The sequence below is a fragment of the Mobula hypostoma genome, chromosome 9 (genome assembly GCF_963921235.1).
Source record: "Mobula hypostoma chromosome 9, sMobHyp1.1, whole genome shotgun sequence".
NCBI lineage: Eukaryota > Metazoa > Chordata > Chondrichthyes > Myliobatiformes > Myliobatidae > Mobula > Mobula hypostoma.
The window spans coordinates 30,509,700-30,533,632 of NC_086105.1; the positions used below are offsets into that span (position 1 = coordinate 30,509,700).

The 23,933-nt window shown below is 42.9% G+C and overlaps 1 protein-coding gene across 4 annotated transcripts in view; it reads right to left on the minus strand.

The window, feature by feature from the left end:
- LOC134351601 (synapsin-3-like) overlaps positions 1 to 23,933 on the minus strand; it is a 337,761-nt gene that overhangs the window by 14,509 nt on the left and 299,319 nt on the right. For all 4 annotated transcript variants that reach the window (XM_063057970.1, XM_063057968.1, XM_063057969.1 and 1 more), the window contains exons 8-10: positions 11,107 to 11,249; positions 9,288 to 9,362; positions 7,878 to 7,980 (exon numbers count right to left, since the gene is read on the minus strand). In XM_063057970.1, coding sequence (XP_062914040.1) covers positions 7,878 to 7,980; positions 9,288 to 9,362; positions 11,107 to 11,249 — 321 coding nt within the window. The remainder of the gene's footprint in view (positions 1 to 7,877; positions 7,981 to 9,287; positions 9,363 to 11,106; positions 11,250 to 23,933) is intronic.

A 23,933-nucleotide genomic window follows, 5' to 3' on the forward strand; every position in this document is an offset into this window, starting at 1 on the left:
TACATGTTGTTTCTGAGAAAGATTTCTTGTTAAAAGTTGCACATTCACACTGTATGTTGTGGTGTGGAGAGAAGGCACATGGAAATATCCTGTTTCCACCTGGCAGAAGGTTCCCATCCAGTGGCACAGTAGCATAGTGGTTACAGTACAGATGACCCAGGTTCAATTCCTGCCACTGCCTGTAAGGAATTTGTCCATTCTCCCCATTGGATTCCTCTGGGTTCTTTGGTTTCCTCCTGCCATTAGGCTCTGATTGCCAAAGGAGGTGTAAGGCGTTCCTTCCTACACTAGCCTGCAGGTCAGCCTCGGGCTAGGTGTACTACCTGCTTGGCCTCCCGATCAGGGCTACAGAAAGCCATGGGAGCAGGGTGTGGATGGTCGTGTGAGCAGCTGGCGCACATCACAAGTTCTGGTTATGTGACCACTGACACCGGGCAGACAATCTCTGAAGAGTATTGATAAAGGCTGGGGTCACCCATCTTGTAAAGACACTGCCCAGAAGTAGGCAATGGCAAACCACTTCTGTAGAAAAATTTGCCAAGAACAATCATGGTCATGGAAAGAACATAATTGCCCATGTCATACGACATGGCACATAACCAATGAATGAAAAACACTTTAATTGGTGCTGAAAAGCCTCTGAAATCTCTGTCTCAGGAGAAAAGAGGCAGAAATGATGAATATTTCAGAAATTTGGAATACTGTAATTTTCTGCTCTTCCTCTGAATTAAAAGCCTATGAAACTCATTTTATCTGAATAATCTCAAGATAAATCAGTAGGAGTGTATGTTTTAGTACAATGTGCCCCAGATTAATTGTGGGGTTCTATAAAAACAGCTGGAATATACCTGAGGTTTTTGGTTGGTCCCCACTAGTTCAAATGATGTAGCTGCTGGAACCGGGGTGATAGTGTGGGAGGACAACCGGAAGAGCAGCTGTGAAATAGAGGAATGGTGACTGAAGAATGGGGGGACAGTTTGGTGGGGATGAAGAACAAGGGTATGGTTAGAGTTAGTGGGAAAGAGGAAGAATGAGTCAGACAGCAGAGGGGAGCAGAGAGAAAGGATAAGGGAGTGAGCAGGAGTGCGAGGGAGGGCAGAAAGTGAGAGGGGGTGAGAGGAAGGGAGCAGGGGGTCAGTGAGAGGAAGCTAGAGAGGGGTGGGTAGGAGGGGCGTCCTGAGGAGGAAAGGCATTAGGTAAAGTTATTGAAGACGGAAGGGATTGGGTAAGTGGAATAAGGAGAACTGTGAAGAGAACTTATGCTCATCTGTGTGTGTGTGTGTATAATTTGTAGTGGCATGTGGCATGCTAGAATGCAAGTAGGTGTCTCAGACATCCCACTCTGCAAAAACTCATTTCAAGGAGGTCTCAACCGGAAGTCTCAACCTCAGAGCAGTCTGTGTCAATGAATTTGTTAATTCTGCAAGACATCGGACTTCTGAATTCTGTCTTAATGTGACGCACCATGCTGAATGCCCTTTTTACATCACATTTAGAATTTGGCAGCACCAAAAGCAGCTTCATCAACTGGCAGAGCTCTTTGAATCTCAACTGCTCCTTGCTCACAGATTTTACTTTGGACAGCTTCCCCCAGAACTCATCAACTGGCAAACTTTTGTAGTTTGGCACCAGTCCTTCAAGGTTAGTTGAGACATAATCCAGGACTCACCTCAACATGTCTTTTACAGTCATTTAACCCACCATGAGCAATAGAAAAGTCACTGTTTCAAACAGTGCAGTGAGCAACACTGTCATTATTTTTGACTCCTATTAGGCAGGGGTACACTTTAGTGTAGTCTGGGGTGACGTACGTTTTATATTTTCTTTTTTTGGAACACTCTGCCACGGCGCTGCAGGACACTAAACTGAACTGATGGACAATGAAAGAGAGAGAGAAGTGGACTGTAAAGCCTACCTACAGAGAAAACTGATAGGTCTACTTCTCACAAAGAGAGACCAGTCAGGATGCTGTCTCTGTCACTCTCTCGCTACATCTGTCTCTCGCTCTCTTTGTCTCTGTCTCTCTCTCCTTCTCGCTCACTCGCTCTCAAAAAAATCGATTTCCGGGATATTGTATATAATTTGCGAGCGTCGGGGAGCCGCTATCAATATGTGGGAGACTCCCAGAACTTCCGGGAGAGGTGGAATGTCTGGTGTCTGTACACATGTCCGTGAGTGAGTGTGTGTGTGTAGCTTAAATTCAGTCCTCTAGACTTCCTTGCCATTGGATTAAGACCTCATTTTTACACATTAAGAGAAATTATCATAGGCATTTTCCAGAGAAATGGTAGCAGTTCTACAAATGCAGTTCGTTTTTGCATTGAAGTCAGCAACAACTTTCAACAGCAATTCCTCTTTTCCGGCTTGCTCTAGAAAGGACTCACTCTTTAATCCCATAGGAACAACTTTCAGTACAAAATATGTTACTTCCTCATCCAAGAGTTTAGTAGAAATGTCATCATTGCAAGTAATACTAGGTGGCATTTAATACTGAGCAAGGAAATGATGTGCTAAATAGAATACTCAAAATGACTACCTAACTACTTAGGTGAACAGGTTACAGCCATCCATATTCCTTCATATTGTAAGTGCAATAGACTATCTTCAGTTACAAGCATAAAGGTCTCAGATGAGGAAGAGCAACTGACCAAATAGTGCAAAGGCTTTGGTGGCTGTCACTGATGGAGGTGGAAACCATTCAGGAACAAGAACCTCATCTGCTTCTTTGTCCCAGTCATATAACATCCAAATTGATTACAGTATCAGCCTCTGTCAAAGGTAAAAGGCTGGGTTCTATAACCAAGAGAGGGATACTTTGAGTTTTTTGGTTATGTTTGCTAATGCTGCCACAGGAGGGCAGTCAAGTTACATTGTATTCTGTGGAGCACAGTTATCACACAGATTCATTGCAAAGCACTTTCCCATTTTCTCCTCTTGTTGTAAAGACTTTGATTTAATCTGACAATGAGCTTCACATTGCAGGGCATCATTTACAAAACCTGTTCTCATTTGACATCTACACGGATGTGAGGAACTAGATATATTGTAGTATCACCATACATGAATGATGCACAGCATGAGGCTGCCACCAGAGGAGGCTGATAACAACAGAGGACCATGACGTGGTGCAACTCTCAAAAACTTGGTGGAACAATGAGGAATATGGCAATTAAGGATATGGTTAGAAAATTCAGAATAAATAAAGGAGGTGACGAGCTTTAAGTTCAGGGACAACTGGAATATATAGTCCAGTAGAAGCTATAGAACAAATAGCTCTGGCTAATTATTGACAAAATGAATAATTTCCAAACTAACTCTTGGTGCACGTTCACACAACCTCATGCTTTCATAAGAGAGGTAACTCAGACCATAGGTGAACAACCCCCAACACCCCCCCCCCCACTTTCAACTATCACGGTAGGGGGAGGGTTTGTGTTCCTAGAAAATAGGCTGTATTAATATTTTCCATACCATGAAGCTGCATCAAGAAATGCAGAATGAAAAATTAAATTTAATGTTGACATACAGTCCCTATAAAAAGTATTCACTCCCCCCCCCCCACCGGAAGTTTTCATGTTTTATTGTTTTACAAAATTGAATCACAATGGATTTAATTTGGCTTTTTTGACACTGATCAACAGAAAAAGATTCTTTGGTGTCAAAGTGAAAACAGATCTCTACAAAGTGATCTAAATTAATTACAAATATAAAACACAAAATAATCGATTGCATAAGTATTCATTCCACCCCTCCCCCCCCTTAATATGACACACCAAATCATCACTGGTGCATCCAATTGAGTTTAGAAGTCACATAATTAGTTAAATGGAGATCTGTTTTCGGAGACCTGTGTGCAGTCAAGATGTTTCAATTGATGGTAGTAAAAATAAACCTGTATCTGGAAGGTCGAACTGCTGGTGAGTTAGTATCCTGGCAAAAACTACACCATGAAGACAAAAGTCAAGTCAAGTCAAGTCACGTCGCTTTTATTGTCATTTCAACCATAACTGCTGGTACAGTACACAGTAAAAATGAAACAATGATCCTCCAGGACCATGCTGCTACTCGAAACAACACAAAACTACACTAGACTACCTGAAACAAAACAAAACTACACTAGACTATGTGAAACAACACAAAACTACATTAGACTTCAGGCCTACACGGGACTACATAAAATGCACAACACAGTGCAAGACAGTACAATAATTAATAAACAGGGCAATAGGCACAGTAAAGGACAAATTACAATATAATATTAAATGATGTAAATGTAATTGTAAATGTAAACAATGTTTTAACAGGAATTCAGAAAGAAATGAGCAAAAATTGCAAAGGGAGCAGAGTGGTGCTCAATTGTGTGTGTGTGTGTGTGTGTGTGTGTGTATGTGTGTGTGTGTGTGTGTGTGTGTGTGTGTGTGTGTGTGTGTGTGTGTGTGTATGTAGGTTGGTGTCAGACTAGACCCTGGGAATTGAGGAGTCTAATGGCTTGGGGGAAGAAACTGTTACACAGTCTGGACTGTTACACAGTCTGAGAGCCCGAATGCTTTGGTACCTTTTACCAGATGGCATGGAGGGAGAAGAGTTTGTATGGAGTTGTGCGTGGGGTCCTTCACAATGCTGTTAGCTTTGCGGATGCAACGTGTGGTGTAAATGTCTGTAATGGCGGGAAGAGAGACCCCGATGATCTTCTCAGCTGACCTCACTATCGGCTGCAGGGTCTTGGGATCTGAGACGGTGCAATTTCCGAACCAGGCAGTGATGAAGCTGCTCAGGATGCTCTCAATACAACCTCTGTAGAATGTGGTGAGGATGGGGGGGGTGGAAGATGGACTTTTTTCAGCCTTCGCAGAAAGTAGAGACGCTGCTGGGCTTTCTTTGCTATGGAGCTGGTGATGAGGGACCAGGTGAGATTCTCCGCCAGGTGAACACCAAGAAATTTGGTGCTCTTAATGGTCTCTATGGAGGAGCTGACAATGTTCGGCGGAGAATGGTCGCTCCGTGCTCTCCTGTCAACAAACATCTCTTTTGTTTTGTTCACATTCAGAGACAGGTTGTTGGCTCTACACCAGTCTGTTAGCCACTGCTCCTCTTCTCTGTATGCTGACTTGTCATTCTTACAGATGAAACCCATCACAGACGTGTCACCAGAGAACTCGATGATGTAATTCGAGCTGTGTATTGCTGCACAGTCGTGGGTCAGCAGAGTGAACAGCAGTGGACTGAGCACACAGCCCTGGGGGGATCCCATGCTCAGTGTGGTGGTGTTAGAGATGCTGCTCCCGATCTGGACTGACTGAAGTCTCCCAGTCAGGAAGTCTCGGATCCAGTTGCAGAGGGAGGTGTTCAGGCCCAGCAGTTTCAGCTTTCCAATCAAGTGCTGAGGAATGATTGTGTTGAATGTTGAACTGAAATCTATGAACAGCATTCGAAAGTATGTGTCTTTTTTTGCCCAGGTGGGTTGGGGCCAGGTGGTGGGTGGTGGTGATGGCGTCATCTGTTGAACGATTGGGACGGTACGCGAACTGCAGGGGGTCCAGTGAGGGGGTCAGCAGGGTCTTGATGTGCCTCATGACGAGCCTCTCGAAGCACTTGTTGATGATGGATGTGAGTATGTGAGTGTAACGGGACAGTAGTCGTTGAGGCAGGACACTGAAGAACACACCAAGAAACTTTATGAAAAGGTTATTGAAAAGCACAAGTCAGGAGCTGGATACAAGAAAATTTCCAAGTCACTGAATATCCCTCGGAGTACAGTTAAGGCAATCATCAAGAAAAGGAAAGAATAAGGCTCAGTTGTAAATCTGCCTAGAGCAGGTCTTCCTCAAAAACTGAGTGACCGTGCAAGAAGGGAGGCCACCCAGAGACCCACGGCAATTCTGGAGGAATTACAAGCTTCAGTGGCTGAGATGGGAGAGACTGCGTATACAACAACTGTTGTCCGGGTGCTTCACCAGTCACAGCTTTATGGGAGAGTGGCAAAGAGAAAGCCACTATTGAAGAAAACTCACATGAACTCTTGGCTAGAGTTTGCCAGAAGGCATGTGGGAGATTCTGAAGTCAGCTGGAAGAAGGTTCTATGGTCCGATGAAACCAAAATTGAACTTATTGGTCACCAGACTAAACATTATGTTTAGCATAAGCCAAACACCATATGTCATCAAAAACACGCCATCCCTACCATGAAGCATGGTGGTGGCTGCATCATGCTGTGGGGATGCTTCACTGCAGCAGGTCCTGGAAGGATTGTGAGGGTAGAGGGTAAAATGAATGCAGCAAAATACAGGGAAATCCTGGAGGAAAACCTGATGCAGTCTGCAAGAGAACTGCAACTTGGGAAATGATTTGTTTTCCACTAAGACAATGACCCCAAGCATAAAGCCAAAGCTACACAGGAATGGCTTAAAAACAACAAAGTTAATGTCTTGAGTGGCCGAGTCAGAGTCCAGACCTCAACCCAATTGAGAATATGTAGCTGGACTTGAAAAGGCCTGTTCACTCATGATCCCCATGCAAACTGACAGAGCTTGAGCAGTTTTGTAATGAAGAATGGGGGAAAATTGCACTGTCCAGATGTGCAAAGCTGATAGAGACCAATCTACACAGACTCAAGGCTGTAATTACTGCAGATGGTGCATCTACTAATTACTGACTTGAAGGGGGGTGAATACTTACGCAATCAATTATATTGTGTTGCATATTTGTAATTAATTTAGATCTCTTTGTAGAGATCTGTTTTCACTTTGACAGCAGAGTCCTTTATTCTGTTGATCAGTGTCAAAAAAAAAAGCCAAATTAAATCCATTGTGATTCAATGTTGTAAAACAATAAAACATGAAAACATCCAAGGGAATATTTTTATAGGCACTGTATTCACTTTCTTTCACACAGATTTTCTGAGAGGGAATTTTACTCCATATCTCAAATGTTTGGGTAGTTATTTGTGAATTCCTTAAAGACAAATATCCACAATGTGAACAGCCATAACACAGGAGTTGACTGTATGAAGAAACGGAAAGGGATGTGTGTACAGGAGATTTCAAAATAAGATATAGAAATTAATTGGCATAGAATCAGGACTCTACAATAATTTAATGATCTAAAGCAGCAAGTAGGCAACAAGGGGTGCTGCTCATTCTGGCCTGGTGTTGGTCAAGTTCTCAGTGCAGCTGTAGTTTGCTGGTAGAAATAAGAAATCCAATGGCTCTCACACTGATCCAGAATGAGGCCTCCAATCATATTTTCACATTCCTTCTGGCCTCACCACTAAAATGTGTTTCTTTCTAGGTGTTTCTGAGAAGCCTCTACCCATCCTTTTTAAGGACTACTGGTCATCACCAGAGACAAACAAGGAAGACACATGTCAGAATAGGATTTTTGGCATTGGGGCATTTCCTGCACCAGGAAAATGCTATTTTGGCCTGATTCTTTAAGGATAGCAGGCATGATTGGATTGGGAAAGGAATATTAACATTATTAATAACTTTAATAACTGTAAGGTGTCATTAGAATTCATTAAGATATTATGGATGCACAGAACAGGTAGACACACCTCAAATTCAAATTAAGAGGTAACAGAGTGATCCTCAACAGCCAACCTGACAAAACCACAAATTAAATTCAAAAGCGTCATTGAAGTGTTATTCTTCAATAATAGCATTAGTTTATGTGAAATAAGCCACTGGTGTATCCTCAATTATAACTTAGATGCCCACTGGATCCATCTTAAAATGGCAGCTCCTTTGTATATTGTTGAAACAATTCGTAATTTTAGTAATTTGCTTGTGAAACCAGCTGCCAGAAGATGGGTCCACACAAGATGAAAATGTCTTTTTACCAAAATCAACGTTCATCGGGATGTGAGCCATCCCACTAACCTCAATGATGTAATCCTTCCCATCTTTCCCATGCACAGCTTTTACCGCACACATGTCCAGTCCACCAAACATCTCAGAGCAGGCATCCACCCACGTTCGATAGCTGAAAGAGAGTTCCCATTGAAATGGAGGTTCCAAGGATACACCACAGTCCTGTACTCTATCATGCATTCTCCTAATGTGTTTAGCACCTTCTACATAAAGGAAACTTAATCTTCTATTCCCACAGGTGGAATCTTGCCAGCACTTTTGGGAATTTCTATTGTTCCTTGTTCCTATGTTTGTTGTATTTTCCCTTGGGAAGCTTTGCAACAGGTGTTTAGTGAAATCAAATTAGGAGAATTAATTGTGGCTGGCAGCTGCTGGACATGAACTCGCCAAAGCTAAGTATCACAGAATCATCGTACGTTATTTCCATATGACATGAATGCCTATTCCCACATGAATATGTCAAAGGCTCGTGGTGACTTGACAATCCTGGCAATGGAGCTGGCAACCACACTGAATCAATCACTCAATTTCTTCAACAAAATATTTTGGACAGACTTAAGTTGTCGCATTTGCATTCTCTCTTTGTTTGAAAGGGCTGTTTCTGGGCACTAGTCTGGGTTTCCACACTAATTCCATGCGGAGATAATCTGACCAGACATATTACCAATTCAAAACTGATCTCATTCAGTCAGCCTTCCAATATGACTGGAATGCTGCATTCCCTATGGAGAACGTATTCCATGGAAACATTAGGGAGTGTTCAACTTGAGAGGTGGAGTGGTACCTGTGACTCACACAATAGGATACATTTGCCACTTTAACCAATACATTTAAATGTTACTGTTTCATTAAGATTGCTTTCGGGTTCTGAAGAATGCCAGTTTAGAAGCTCCCACAAGTAAAACTGGCATTGTTGATTATTGGTAAGTTATCAAAATAAAAGAGACAAATCCCCTCTGCTGAGTGAAATCAATGTGCACTACAAGCTTTCTACTCTGACCTGCTCCATTTACATCATGCATTTTTAGCTGACAAATAATTCACTTAAATGTGATTAGTCAGTATGGTTCACTGGATGGGTGTGATATGAAAATGCCCTATAAAAATAAAAATAAAATACAAGGAATGGGATAAATGAAACCAGGAACCCACATTGTGCCATGATGTCTGACTCTGTGGAGCTTGGCTATTGTCAGCTGGGCTCATGAAGCAATGATCTGTTTTCAAAACAAGTAACATTATTACCCAGACTTTGTGCAAGGTATTTGTTAAAACAGAGGTTACATTAAATAAGTAAGTCAAGGGAAAAATCTGCTAAAAGCTTTGCTCATGAGTTTAGCTCTTTAACATTTTGTACAATACTAAGTCCTCAGTACAGAGATTTTTCCTGGCCTGGATTTATGCGGTTTAAATTCTTACCGTTCTGTCATGGCCACTTGTTCCAGCATAGCAGAGCCAGTGTTTGCTTTCCAGTTTCCTGAAATTGAAGTCCTCCTGAAAATAAGCAAATGTACAATGAGAACATCACTTATAATCATTTACAGCCATGAACGAAGTAAAAAAGTTGGTTATAAGACAAATTCCCTCTCACCTCACATTTGACGTAAATAGCATAACCTTTCCTAATCTCATATGTGAGCTGTCTTGGTGATGGTCCTGAGACAGCACATTAAAGTGATACTAGCAGAGCTGTAAATAACTCACCTCTCACTCACTTATCCCAATGTCTATACTGACATATTTGTAACTGGAAATCCACCATGATGTGAAGTTAAGGTTTAAACTTCCTGCCACACAGTGGTCCCAATGAAACAAGTTCTTGATTAGCCAGGACATCAGGGGGTATGGGGAGAAGGCAGGGGCGTTGAGATGACTAGAAGAATTGGATCAGCCATGATGGAACGGTGGAGCAGACTCAATGGGCCGAATGGCCTACTTCTGCTCCTATATCTTATGATCTTATGGTCTAAGTCAGTACATTATGCAGCAAGTTGCCTGTTGTGCAGATAACTAACTAGACAGTTCTTTTTTAATTCTAAATTCTTACCACTGACTCTAAAGAGAAAACAGCAGAATGGCTCAAAATTGGACTTCCTGCCTCACAACCTAAAATAAAATATCAGTGGATGTTTCTCAGCTTAGCAGCCAGGTGCACATTGGAATTTGAAACAGCTAAAGACGACGTTAAATTTGTCTCAGGTGTGGAAAGATTTGGCCCACTTCCAAATGTTCTCATAATCCCGCTACATTTTAGAAATCTAAGAAAATGTCAAGTAATCTTTCTAAATAGCCATCTGTGTGTTAAGCAGTCAGATACCTAAAATGTACTGCTTTGCAAGAGATATATTTGAGGTATGTGCAGCGATGAGCCTCCTTAAGCAAAAGAAGAATTTTAGAAGGGCCCAAATTCACATCCAGAAACTCATACATCAAGTTTTTCATCCCTTCTTTGTCACTGCTTGGTTATCTGATACATGGAGGTCAGGATCCTTTCAAAATCAGCTCGTGAATGCATTCCTTTTTTGTTACTCGCAGCTAGTGAAGTTTAATTATGGAAGCAAGATGAAGTAAGTGAAGAAATTTGGATAATACTGGCTCTTTTGAAATTTTCTTCAAAATATTGGTTGAGAGGGTTGCTTTGGAAACATATTAACTTAACCATCATGATTAAAGACAAGGTAAAAGAACCCATTCTACAATAGCCAGTGAGTCCAGTCCTTGTAGGAAAGATAACACTACTCTATCAGGCAACACACACAAAATGCTGGTGGAATGTAGCAGACCAGACAGCATCTATAGGAAGAGCTACAGTCGACGTTTTGGGCCGAGACCCTTCGTCAGGACACTATTCTATCAATATGCTTTCCCTCATTAATGTAGAAGATCCCGGATCTAATTTGGTATATACTCGAAATACAATTATTTCAATAATTCAAATATTTTAAAAGCCATAATGCATTATTCCTCCTATTCTTCCTTCCTGCTTTTATTCCATACTACTTGATGTCTTGAAGTCTATCCACCTCCTTCTTATTTATATTCAGGTGCTTGATCTCCACAGACCTCCGCAAGTTCACCTCCCTCTGAGTGAAGATACTCTTCATCTCAACACTAAATGTCTTATCCTGTGACTGTAACTCCTTGTTCTAAAACTCCCGTCTAAAAGAAATATTCTCCTTGCATCTGACTGCCTAGCTCTGTAAATTTTTCTGCACCAGGTAGAATGTCAGGTCCTTACATGTATGCTTTATAATTGTTCCCAATTTTCTGAATTCTGATGTCGTACTTGGAATCAATGTAAGGTTCTGTGGTTGCATAGGTTTTCGCGAGGGCCACGACACTCGCTATATCCTGGAAGTCGTAATGATTTTCAACTTTTACCTGTAAGAAAGAAACAAATCCAGGCGAGTGGGACAGAGAGAAAGAAGTAAACTTTATTAAGGGCATGATTATTAAAACATGAAAAATACATACAAATTCTATTTACGACTGCACACCATTATTTTGACTAGTATTGTAAGGAGTTTTGGGCCCCCATTTTTGAGAAAGGATGTGCTGGCATTGGAGAGGGTCCAGAGGAGGTTCCCGGGAATGAAAACGATTAACATATGAAGAGTGTTTGATGGTTCTGGGACTGTACTCACTGGAGTTCAGAAGAATGAGTAGGAGATCTCATTGAAACCTATCAAATATTGAAAAGACTTGAAAGAGTGGATGTGGAGAGGATGTTTCTATAGTGGGAGAGTCCAGGACCAAAGGGCATAGCCTCAGAATAGAGATGCAGAGATGAGGAGACATTTCTTTAGCCACAGGATGGTGAATCTGTGGAAGTCATTGCCACAGATGGCTGTGGAAGTCAAGTTATTGGATATATTTAAAGTGGAGTTCGATGAGTTTTTGATTAACATAGAAACATAGGAAACCTACAGCACAATACAGGCCTTTTGGCCCACAATGCTGTGCTGAACATGTACTTACTTTAGAAATTACCTCGGGTTGCCCATAGCCCTCTATTTTTCTAAGCTCCATGTACCTATCCAGAAGTCTCTTAAAAGACCCTATCGTATCCACCTCCACCGGCATGGCCGGCAGCCCATTCCACGCACTCACCACTCTGCATAAAAAACTTACCCCTGACATCTCCTCTATACCTACTTCCAAGCACCTTAAAACTGTGTCCTCTTGTGTTAGCCATTTCAGCCCGGGGAAAAAGTTTCTGACTATCCACACAATCAATGCCTCTCATCATCTTATACACCTGTATCAGGTCACCCCTCATCCTCTGCCCCGCCAAGGAGAAAGGGCTGAGTTCACTCAACCTATACTCATAAGGCATGCTCCCCAATCCAGGCAACATCCTTGTAAATCTCCTCTGCACCCTTTCTATAGCTTCCACATCCTTCCTGTAGTGAGGTGACCAGAACTGAGCACAGTACTCCAAGTGGGGTCTGACCAGGGTCCTATATGGCTGTAACATTACCTCTCAGCTCTTAAACTCAATCCAATGGTTGATGAAGGCCAATGCACTGTATTCCTTCTTAACCACAGAGCTCTGAGAGTCCTATGAACTTGGACCCTAAGATCCCTCTGATCCTCCACACTGCCAAGAGTCTTACCATTAATATATTTAGCCATCATATTTGACCTACAAAATGAACCATCTCACACTTACCTGGGTTGAACTCCATCTGCCACTTCTCAGCCCAGCTTTGCATCCTATCGATGTCTCGCTGTAACCTCTGATAGCCCTCTGCACTATACATAACATCCCCAACCTTTGTGTCATCAGCAAATTTACTAACCCATCCCTCCACTTACTCATCCAGGCCATTTATAAAAATCACGAAGAGAAGGGGTCCCAGAATAGATCCCTGAGGCATTCCACTGGTCACCGACCTTGATGCAGAATATGACCCGTCTACAACCACTCTTCGCCTTCTGTGGGCAAGCCAGTTCCGGGTCCACAAAGCAAGGTCCCTTTGGATCCCATGCCTCCTTATTTTCTTAATAAGCCTTGCATGGGGTACCCTATCAAATGCCTTCCTGAAATCCATATTCACTACATCTACTGCTCTACCTTCATCAATGCATTTAGTTACATCCTCAAAAAATTCAATCAGGCTCATAAATCATGACCTGCCTTTAACAAAGCCATGTTGACTATTCCTAATCATATTATGCCTCTCCAAATGTTCATTAATCCTGCCTCTCAGGATCTTCTCCATCAACTTACCAACCACTGAAATAAGACCCACTGGTCTATAATTTCCTGGGTCATCTCTACTACTTTTCTGAATAAGGGAACAACATCTGCAACCCTCCAATCCTCTGGAACCTCTCCTGTCCCCATTGATGATGCAAATATCATTGCCAGAGGCTCAGCAATCTCATGCCTTGCCTCCCACAGTAGCCTGGGGTACATCTCGTCTGGTCCCGGAGACTTATCCAACTTGATGCTTTCCAAAATCTCCAGCACATCCTCATTCCTAATGTCGAGATGCTCAAGCTTTTCAGTCTGCTGTTAATCATCCCTACAATTGCCAATATCCTTTTCCGTTGTGAATGCTGAAGCAAAGTATTCATTAAGTACCTCTGTTATCTCCTCTGGTTCCATACATACTTTTCCACTGTCACGCTTGATTGGTCCTACTCTCTCACGTCTTATCCTCTTCCTCTTCACATACTTGAAGAATGCCTTGGGGTTTTCCTTAATCCTGTCCACCAAGGACTTCTCATGGCCCCTTCTGGCTCTCCTAACTGCATTCTTAAGCTCCTTCCTGCTAGCCTTATAATCTTCTAGATCTTTATCATTACCTAGTTTTTTGAACCTTTCATAAGCTTTTCTTTTCTTCTTGACTAGATTTATTACAGCCTCTGTACACCATGGTTTCCTGTACCCTACCATCATTTCCCCGTATCATTGTAACATACCTATGCAGAATGCCACACAAATATCCCCTGAACATCTGCCACATTTCTGCTGTACATTTCCCTGAGAACACCTGTTCCTAATTTATGCTTCCAAGTTCCTGCCTGATAGTTTCATATTTCCCTTTACTCCAATTAAACATTTTCCTAACTTGTCTGTTCCTATCTTTCTCCAATGCTATGGTAAAGGAGATAGAATTGCGATTACTATCTCCAAAATGCTCTCCTAATGAGAGATCTGATACCTGACTAGGTTCATTTCCCAATACCAGATCAAGTACAGCCTCTCCTCTTGTAGCCTTATCTACATATTGTGTCAAGAAACCTTCCTGAACATACCTAACACACTCCACCCTATCTAAAACCCTCACTCTACGGAGATGCCAATCAATATTTGGGAAATTAAAATCTCCCACCACAACAACCCTATTATTATTACTCCTTTCCAAAATCTGTCTCCCTATCTACTCCTTAATGTCCCTGTTACTATTGGGTGGTCTATAAAAAACACCCAGTAGAGTTATTGACCCATTCCTATTCCTAACTTCCACCCACAAAGACCCCGTAGACAACCCCTCCATGACTTCCTCCTCTTCTGCAGCCGTGACACCATCTCTAATCAGCAGTGCCACGCCCCCACCTCTTTTGCCTCCCTCCCTGTCCTTTCTGAAACATCTAAAGCCTGGCACCCTAAGTAACCATTCCTGCCCCTGACCCATCCAAGTCTCTGTAATGGCCACAACATCATATCTCCAAGTACTGATCCACGCTCTAAGCTCATCCGTTTTGTTCATGATGCTTCTTGCGTTAAAATAGACACATCTCAAACCATCGGTCTGAGCGTATCCCTTCTCTATCACCTACCTATCCTCCCTCTCACACTGCCTACAAGCTTTCTTTATTTGTGAGCCAACTGCATCTTCCTCCATCTCTTCAGTTCAGTTCCCACCCCCCAGCAGTTCTAGTTTAAACTCTCCCCAGTAGCTTTAGCAAACCTCCCCGCCAGGATATTGGTCCCCCTTGGATTCAAGTGCAACCCGTCCTTTATGTACAGGTCACACCTGCCCCAAAAGAGGTCCAATCGATCCAGAAATCTGAATCCCTGCCCCCTGCTCTAATCCCTCAGCCACGCATTTATCCTCCACATTAAGGGCATCAAAGATTATAGGGAGGAGAGGAGAAAGAAGAACAGGATTGAATGGGATTGAGAGGGATAATAAATCAGCCAAAATGGAATGGCAGAGCAGACTCGATGAGCCAGACAACTTAATTCTGCTCCTATGTCTTCTAGTCTTATAGTCTTATTATGGTTCCATTGTGAATTCAGTCAGAACCACATACTCAAACAATCCAAATGCCTCAGGTTACAGAACCTGAACTGGTATTAAAAAAGGAAAAGCAAGCTTTGGGACAAATAAAATAAGGCTTTTTTTGGCGATTTTTCCTCACCATTCTGCTCAGCATATTTACAGACATCACAGCACAGTTGACAAAAAAATTATTTCTTCCTCACCCTTTGCCTTTATATTGCTGCAATGAAATGACATGAACTAAAATTCAGTGGGTCTTTTCCGTTTTGGATTAAGGCACGGTCAAAACTGCCAAATTACTTCAGCGTAACAGCTGGAGTAGGTGTGCACCCACTAACCTGTTATCTGTATTGTCGTACTAATCTTGCCACAATGTTTTAACTTAAGCAACAGTTGACGTTATCTACTCATTTTCACGTTGCCGTATATGGAAAACAACAATTTATTTTTTCTTTCTCGACAGAGAGTCAATACATATATTGTTGTATTGGAAGTTAATGCTTAATTGCAGGGTAGCTCTAAAAATAACGTGTCCACCTATTGTATTAGGTTTTTTGATTAAATAGTGTGATAATACACATTGTGTTGAAGAAAATGAAGGGAGAGTAGTTTCCAGCCTTCATCAAGTTGATACTTTCTCCCATACCCCATGAAGTGAAGGTGAGAGACATGCCACTACCAAGCATGTAACCTCCGGGCAAGTTCTTTCACTGCATTTTTAGTTCAGTCAACATGAGATGAGTTTATTGAGATTCTCTTACAGAATTATGATTTGTTTCACAGATGACCAGATGGAATCACGGAGAAGGTTCAGTTCATCCAATGACAAGAGATCTCTACGCCCCTAGTTTGGACAATAATTCATGGACTCATTTGTTATCCACAGTAGATTTTGCTCTGGTTCACTGAGAATACAAGAACAACTGCAATGCATCGAAGTTGCTGCTTTGGAAATCAATAACTGGTGTAAGACCAGGACTTTAATACACACTTTTAAACTGCTCAGTTCCTCTCAGGGAAGGGGTACAGGCTTTACGTCAAATTTGAGGATGTGTTGTGTTTTGGTTTACAATATACACAAGAGTTTCTGCTGATGGTGGAAATCCAGAGCAATACTGGAGGAACTCAGTAGGCCAGTTAGTATCTATGAAAATTAATAAACTCTCAATGTTTCGGGCTGAGGCCCTCCTTCAAGACTGGAAAGGAAGGGGGAAGATGCTAGGATAAGAAGGTGGGCAGGGGGGGAAGGAGGACAAGCTAGAAGCTAACAGGTGAAGCCAGATGTGTGGGATGTGTGGGGGAAGGGGGATGTGGTAAGAAGCTGGGAGATGATAAGTGCAAAAGGTACAGGGCTGGAGAAGAAGGAGAGGAGAGTGGACCATGAGAGAACGGTCAGGAGGAGGTGATATATAGGTGAGAAGAAGAGGTACGAGGCTGGAGTGTGGATATAAGGAGGGAAGGGAGAGGAGAAAAAATTACTGGAAGTTGGAGAAATCAATGTTGGAAGCTACCAAGGCAGAATATGAAGTGTTGCTCCTCCAACCTGAGGGTGGTCTCATTGTGGCAGTAGAGGAGGCCATGGATTGACATGTCAGAATGGAAATGGAAGTAGAATTGAAATGAGTGGCTACCAGGTAAGATCGCACTTTTTCTGGCAGATGGAGTGTAGGCGCTCAGCAAAGTGGTCTACCAATCTACATCAGGTCTCCCTGTTATACAGGAGGACACACTGGGAGCACTGAATACAGTAGATGACCCCAACAGACTCATGGGTGAAGTGTTCTCTCACCTGGATGGACTGTTTGGGGCCTTGAATGGTAGTGAGGAAGAAGGTGTAGGGGCAGGTGTGGCACTTGTTCCACTTGCACGGGTAAGTACCAGGAGGGATGAGTGTTAACCAGGAGAGAGATCAGTGGGGAGGGGCAAGTGGACAAGGGAGTTTGTAGGGAATGATCCCTGCTGAAAGCCACTTGCAAGGATAAGTACGGGGGGGGGGGGCGAGATCAGTGAGGAGGGGATCTACACTCAGCCCTCCAGAAAAATCAGAATCTCCCGGTGCCACCTACACTCTGTCCACCAGAAAAAGTCGAACCACCTGGTAGCCATACATTTTGATTCTACGTCCCATTCCCATTCCAACATGTCAGTCCTTGGCCTCCTCTACTGCTGTGTTGAGGCCACACTCAGATTAGAGGAGCAATACCTTAAATTCCATCTGGGTAGCCTCCAACCTAATGGCATGAACATCGATTTCTCCAACTTCTCGTAATTGCCCCCCACCAACTTCACCATTCTCCATTCCTGTTTTCCTCCCTTCCTCTCTCACTTTATGTCCTTTCTTGCCCATCACCTTCCCCTGGTGCACCTCCTCCTTTCCTTTCTTCCACGGTCTTCTATCCTCTCCTAACAAATTCCTCCTTCTCCAGCCCTTTACCTCTTTCATCAATCAACTTCCCAGCTCTTTACTTCACCCCCTCCCTTTCTCCCGGTTTCACCTATCACCTTCCACTTTGTACTTCTTCCTCCCCTCCCACCACCTTCTTACTTTGACTTTTCCTCTTTCATTCCCATGCTAACGAAGGGTCTCAGCCAAAAGCATCGACTGTTTACTCTTTTCCATATAATCTATCACCTCCGTTTTAAATATACCCAATGATTTGGCCACAGCCATCTGTAGCAATGAATTCCACATGTTCACCGCCCTCCAGTAAAGACATTCTTCTTAATCTCTGTTGTAAATGGACATCTCTTGATTCAGAGGCTGTGCCCTCTGGTCTTACACTCTCCCACTATCAGAAGCATCCTCTCCACACTCACTCTATCCAGGCCTTTCAATACTCAATAGGTTCAATGAGATCACACCTCATTCTTATAAACTCCAGCAAGTACAGGCCCAGAGCCATCAAACGCTCCTCATACATTAACCCTTTTATTCCAAAAATCATTCTTGTGAACGTCCTCTGGATCCTCTCAAATGCTGGCATATCTGTTCTTAGATAAGGGGGCCAAAACTGCTCATGATACTCCAATTGCCGTCTGACCAATGCCTTATAAAGCCTCAGCATTACATCTTTGCTTTTGTATTCTGGTCCTCTTGAAAAGAATGTTAACACTGCATTTGTCTTCCTCACCACTGACTCAATCTGCAAGTTAACTTTGAGCGAATTCTGCACAAGGGTTCCCAGGTTCCTTTGCACCTTTAATTTTTGAATACACTCCCCGTTTAGAAAATAGTCTCCATCTTTATTCATTCTTCCAAAGTAGATGACCATACACTTCCCTACAATGTATTCCACCTGGCACTTCTTTGTCCATTCTCCTAATCTAAGTCCTTCTGTAGACTCCATGCTTCCTCAACATCACCTATCTATATATCATCCAAAGGTGACCCGAAGGCCGTCATCCAAATCATATAATTGTCATACAAAGTGAAAAGAAGAAATCCCAAAACTGATCCCTGCGGAATGCCACTCATTTCTGGCAGCCAACCAGAAAAGACCCTCTTTATTCCCACTCTGCCTCCTGCCAGTCAGCTGATGCTCTATCCGTGCTGATATTTTTCCTGTAATACAGTACCATGGACTCTTATCTTGCTAAGTAGCCTCATGTGCGGCACCTTGTCAGAACCCTTCTGAAAATCTAAGTACACAACTTCCATGAATTCTCCTTTGTCTATCCTATTGTTATTTCTTCAAAGAATCCCAAAATATCTGTCAGACAAGATTGCTCTGAAAGAAACCATGCTGTCTTTGGCCCATTTTACAATGTGCCTCCAAGTACCCCAAAGCCTCATACCTAACAATCAACTTCAACACCTTTCCAACCACCGAGGTCAGGCTAACTGGTCAAATTTGTACTTCATACCTTGTCTGATCTCTGTCTCTTGATGAAAGTGTACACACCTGAAGTTTGAGGAAAACATTTACCTTTCATCCCTTTTCATTTATTTAAAACATGTAATATACTTTAACTCTTACTATTTGAGTATTATAGATGACATAACTTATTTGTGCCATTCTGTATTAATGGAGTATTCTCATTTTCTATCTTAGCCTCCTCTTCTCCAACTTCCATCTTTAACATTCTGTCAAATGGCCCCTTAATTTGATACAAATAGAACCAAGAGCAGGCTATGGTCTCCATGAATGAGATCATGGTTGAACTTACATCAATTGAGCTACTATGCCCTTAACCCTTGATTTCTATAGTATCTCAATACAGCTGTCTTAAGCATACTTATGAACCCCCTTTTACTGGGTGTCTCTGGAAATGTGGCTCAATAACCCCTCGCTAACAGCCACTGGATTCCGCGGCGAGAACCCAGCCTCAGGCTTCGTACGTCTAGGGTGTATACGACTTTGGTCCAGCCCAATCCACAGGGTTGGAATGTCTCGCCCACCCAAACCCCAGTTTGTGTGAAAGCTGTGTGTTTTTCTGCCCTGCAGTTGCCTGCCGGCATTAAATAACAGATCACACACTTCATACAATATTAAAGCATATTTCTGAATGTTAACTTAACCAAAGTGTGAGTAAATAAAAGAAAGAAAAAACAAAAAGGCCCCATTATAATTAAGCAGTAAAATATGCACAGTTTGGAGCTCAAATCTTCCAAAAGCCACATTCACCGATCCTTGGTAAACCTTCCGCAGTGGCTCCATCGAATCGCATTTTACCACCTGATGGAATCCTACGACCAGTTCTCTCCAGCGTCTTCTCTCTTCATCTCCCGCCAAATAAAGACCAACCTTCCCCCCAGCGTCCTCTGGAACTTTCTCCCAGTTCCACCATCCTAAATGGATGACACGCATCCCTCAGCATCCCTTATCTTCAATGGTAACCCAAACAGGCTGAACGTAGAACTGACTGCTCTTACAGAACTGCTAAAATGGAATACCTACATCAACGCAGTAAAATTGTGAACCAGGTTGTTACACAAGTATCTGTGGTCCTATGGGATAGAGAACTCCAGTGATCCGTGACATTTGTGAGGTAATAGTTGCAGCTCTATAAAACTCTGGTTAGACTACACTTGGAGTATTGTGTTTGGTTCTAGTCACCCATTATAGGAAGAATATGGAAGCTTTAGAGATGGAGGAGATGTACCAGTATGCTGCCTGCATTAGAGATCATGTCCTATTTTGATAGTTTGAGCGAATTACAGCTTTTCTCTTTGGAATGGGGGAGGTTGAGGGGTGATTTAATGGAGTTGTACAAGATGGCATGAGGCATAGATTGAGAGGATAGTCAAATATTTTTCCCCAGTGTGGAAATGGCTAATATGAGTGATATAACTTGAAGGTGTTTGGAGGAAAGTAAGCGGGGGGATGTCTGAGGTAGTTTTTTTTTACAAAGAGTGTGGTAGGTGCATGGAATGCCCTGCCAGGGATGGTGGTGGGGGCAGATACATAAGGGACATGTAAGAGACTCTTAGATAGGCACATGCATGAAAGGAAAATGGAGGGCTATGTGGGAGGGACGGGTTAGATTAACCTTGGAGTAGGTTAAGTGGGCTGAAGGGTCAGTACTGTGGTCTACTGTTCTATGTTCTACTCTGAAATAATTAGGGCACACCAGAAGCCCAAGGATTAAAGTGAGTCATGCACTTCTGTTTAGTTTATAAATGAGGTGCTTTACTAGCTCCTGCTTACAACTTTACAGATGATGGTAAGGCCATATCATGAACACTGTGCAGAGCTTTGGTTCTCTTATTAAATTACAGGCAAATCCAGAAGCGATCCAAATGCCTCAGGTTACAGAACCTGAACTGGTATTAAAAAAGGAAAAGCAAGCTTTGGGACAAATAAAATAAGGCTTTTTTTGGCGATTTTTCCTCACCATTCTGCTCAGCATATTTACAGACATCACAGCACAGTTGACAAAAAAATTATTTCTTCCTCTGCCTTTATATTGCTGCAATGGAACGACATAAACTAAAATTCAGTGGGTCTTTTCCGTTTTGGATTAAGGCACGGTCAAAACTGCCAAATTACTTCAGCGTAACAGCTGGAGTAGGTGTGCACCCACTAACCTGTTATCTGCATTGTCGTGCTAATCTTGCCACAATGTTTTAATTTAAGCAACAATTGACATTATCTACTCATTTTGACGTTGCCATATATGGAAACCAACAATTTATTTTTACTTTGTCGACAGAGAATCAATACATATATTGTTGTACTGGAAATTAATGCTTAATTGCAGGGCAGCTCTAAAAATAACTTGTCCACCTATTGTATTAGGTTTTTTGATTGAATAGTGTGATAATACACATTGTGTTGAAGAAAATGAAGGGAGAGTAGTTTCCAGCCTTCATCAAGTTGATACTTTCTCCCATACCCCATGAAGTGAAGGTGAGAGACATGCCACTACCAAGCATGTAACCTCCGGGCAAGTTCTTTCACTGCATTTTTAGTTCAGTCAACATGAGATGAGTTTATTGAGATTCTCTTACAGAATTATGATTTGTTTCACAGATGACCAGATGGAATCACGGAGAAGGTTCAGTTCATCCAATGACAAGAGATCTCTACGCCCCTAGTTTGGACAATAATTCATGGACTCATTTGTTATCCGCAGTAGATTTTGCTCTGGTTCACTGGGAATACAAGAACAACTGCAATGCATCGAAGTTGCTGCTTTGGAAATTAATAACTGGTGTAAGACCAGGACTTTAATACACACTTTTAAACTGCTCAGTTCCTCTCAGGGAAGGGGTACAGGCTTTACGTCAAATTTGAGGATGTGTTGTGTTTTGGTTTACAATACACACAAGAGTTTCTGCTGATGGTGGAAATCCAGAGCAATACTGGAGGAACTCAGTAGGCCAGTTAGTATCTATGAAAATTAATAAACTCTCAATGTTTCGGGCTGAGGCCCTCCTTCAAGACTGGAAAGGAAGGGGGAAGATGCCAGGATAAGAAGGTGAGCAGGGGGGGAAGGAGGACAAGCTAGAAGCTAACAGGTGAAGCCAGATGTGTGGGGTGTGTGGGGGAAGGGGGATGTGGTAAGAAGCTGGGAGATGATAAGTGCAAAAGGTACAGGGCTGGAGAAGAAGGAGAGGAGAGTGGACCATGAGAGAACGGTCAGGAGGAGGTGATATATAGGTGAGAAGAAGAGGTACGAGGCTGGAGTGTGGATATAAGGAGGGAAGGGAGAGGAGAAAAAATTACTGGAAGTTGGAGAAATCAATGTTGGAAGCTACCAAGGCAGAATATGCAGTGTTGCTCTTCCAACCTGAGGGTGGTCTCATTGTGGCAGTAGAGGAGGCCATGGATTGACATGTCAGAATGGAAGTGGAAGTAGAATTGAAATGAGTGGCTACCAGGTAAGATTGCACTTTTTCTGGCAGACAGAGTGTAGCGCTCAGCAAAGTGGTCTACCAATCTACATCAGGTCTCCCTGTTATACAGGAGGACACACCGGGAGCACTGAATACAGTAGATGACCCCAACAGACTCATGGGTGAAGTGTTCCCTCACTTGGATGGACTGTTTGGGGCCTTGAATGGTAGTGAGGAAGAAGGAGTAGGGGCAGGTGTGGCACTTGTTCCACTTGCACGGGTAAGTTCCAGGAGGGATGAGTGTTAACCAGGAGAGAGATCAGTGGGGAGGGGCAAGTGGACAAGGGAGTTTGTAGGGAATGATCCCTGCTGAAAGCCACTTGCAAGGATAAGTACCGGGGGGGGGGGGGCGAGATCAGTGAGGAGGGGATCTACACTCAGCCCTCCAGAAAAATCAGAATCCCCCGGTGCCACCTACACTCTGTCCGCCAGAAAAAGTGGAACCTCCTGGTAGCCATACACTTCAATTCTACTTCCCATTACCATTCCAACATGTCAGTCCATGGCCTCCTCTACTGCTGTGTTGAGTCCACACTCAGATTAGAGGAGCAATACCTTAGATTCCATCTGGGTAGCCTCCAACCTAATGGCATGAACATCGATTTCTCCAACCTCTCGTAATTGCCCCTCCCCAACTTCACCATTCTCCATTCCTGTTTTCCTCCCTTCCTCTCTCACTTTATGTCATTTTTGCCCATTACCTTCGCCTGGTGCACCTCCTCCTTTCCTTTCTTCCATGGTCTTCTATTCTCTCCTAACAAATTCCTCCTTCTCCAGCCCTTTACCTCTTTCATCAATCAACCAGCTCTTTACTTCACCCCCTCCCTTTCTCCCGGTCTCACCTATCACCTTCCACTTTGTACTTCTTCCTCCCCTCCCACCACCTTCTTACTCTGACTTCTCCTCTTTCGTTCCCATGCTAACGAAGGGTCTCAGCCAAAAGCATCGACTGTTTACTCTTTTCCATATAATCTATCACCTCCGTTTTAAATATACCCAATGATTTGGCCACAGCCATCTGTAGCAATGAATTCCACATGTTCACCGCCCTCCAGTAAAGACATTCTTCTTAATCTCTGTTGTAAATGGACATCTCTTGATTCAGAGGCTGTGCCCTCTGGTCTTACACTCTCCCACTATCAGAAGCATCCTCTCCACACTCACTCTATCCAGGCCTTTCAATACTCAATAGGTTCAATGAGATCACACCTCATTCTTATAAACTCCAGCAAGTACAGGCCCAGAGCCATCAAACGCTCCTCATACATTAACCCTTTTATTCCCCAAATCATCCTAGTGAATGTCTTCTGGGTCCTTCCAAATGCTGGCATGTCTGTTCTTAGATAAGGGGGCCAAAACTGCTCATGATACTCCAATTGCCGTCTGACCAATGCCTTATAAAGCCTCAGCATTACATCTTTGCTTTTGTATTCTGGTCCTCTTGAAAAGAATGTTAACACTGCATTTGCCTTCCTCACCACTGACTCA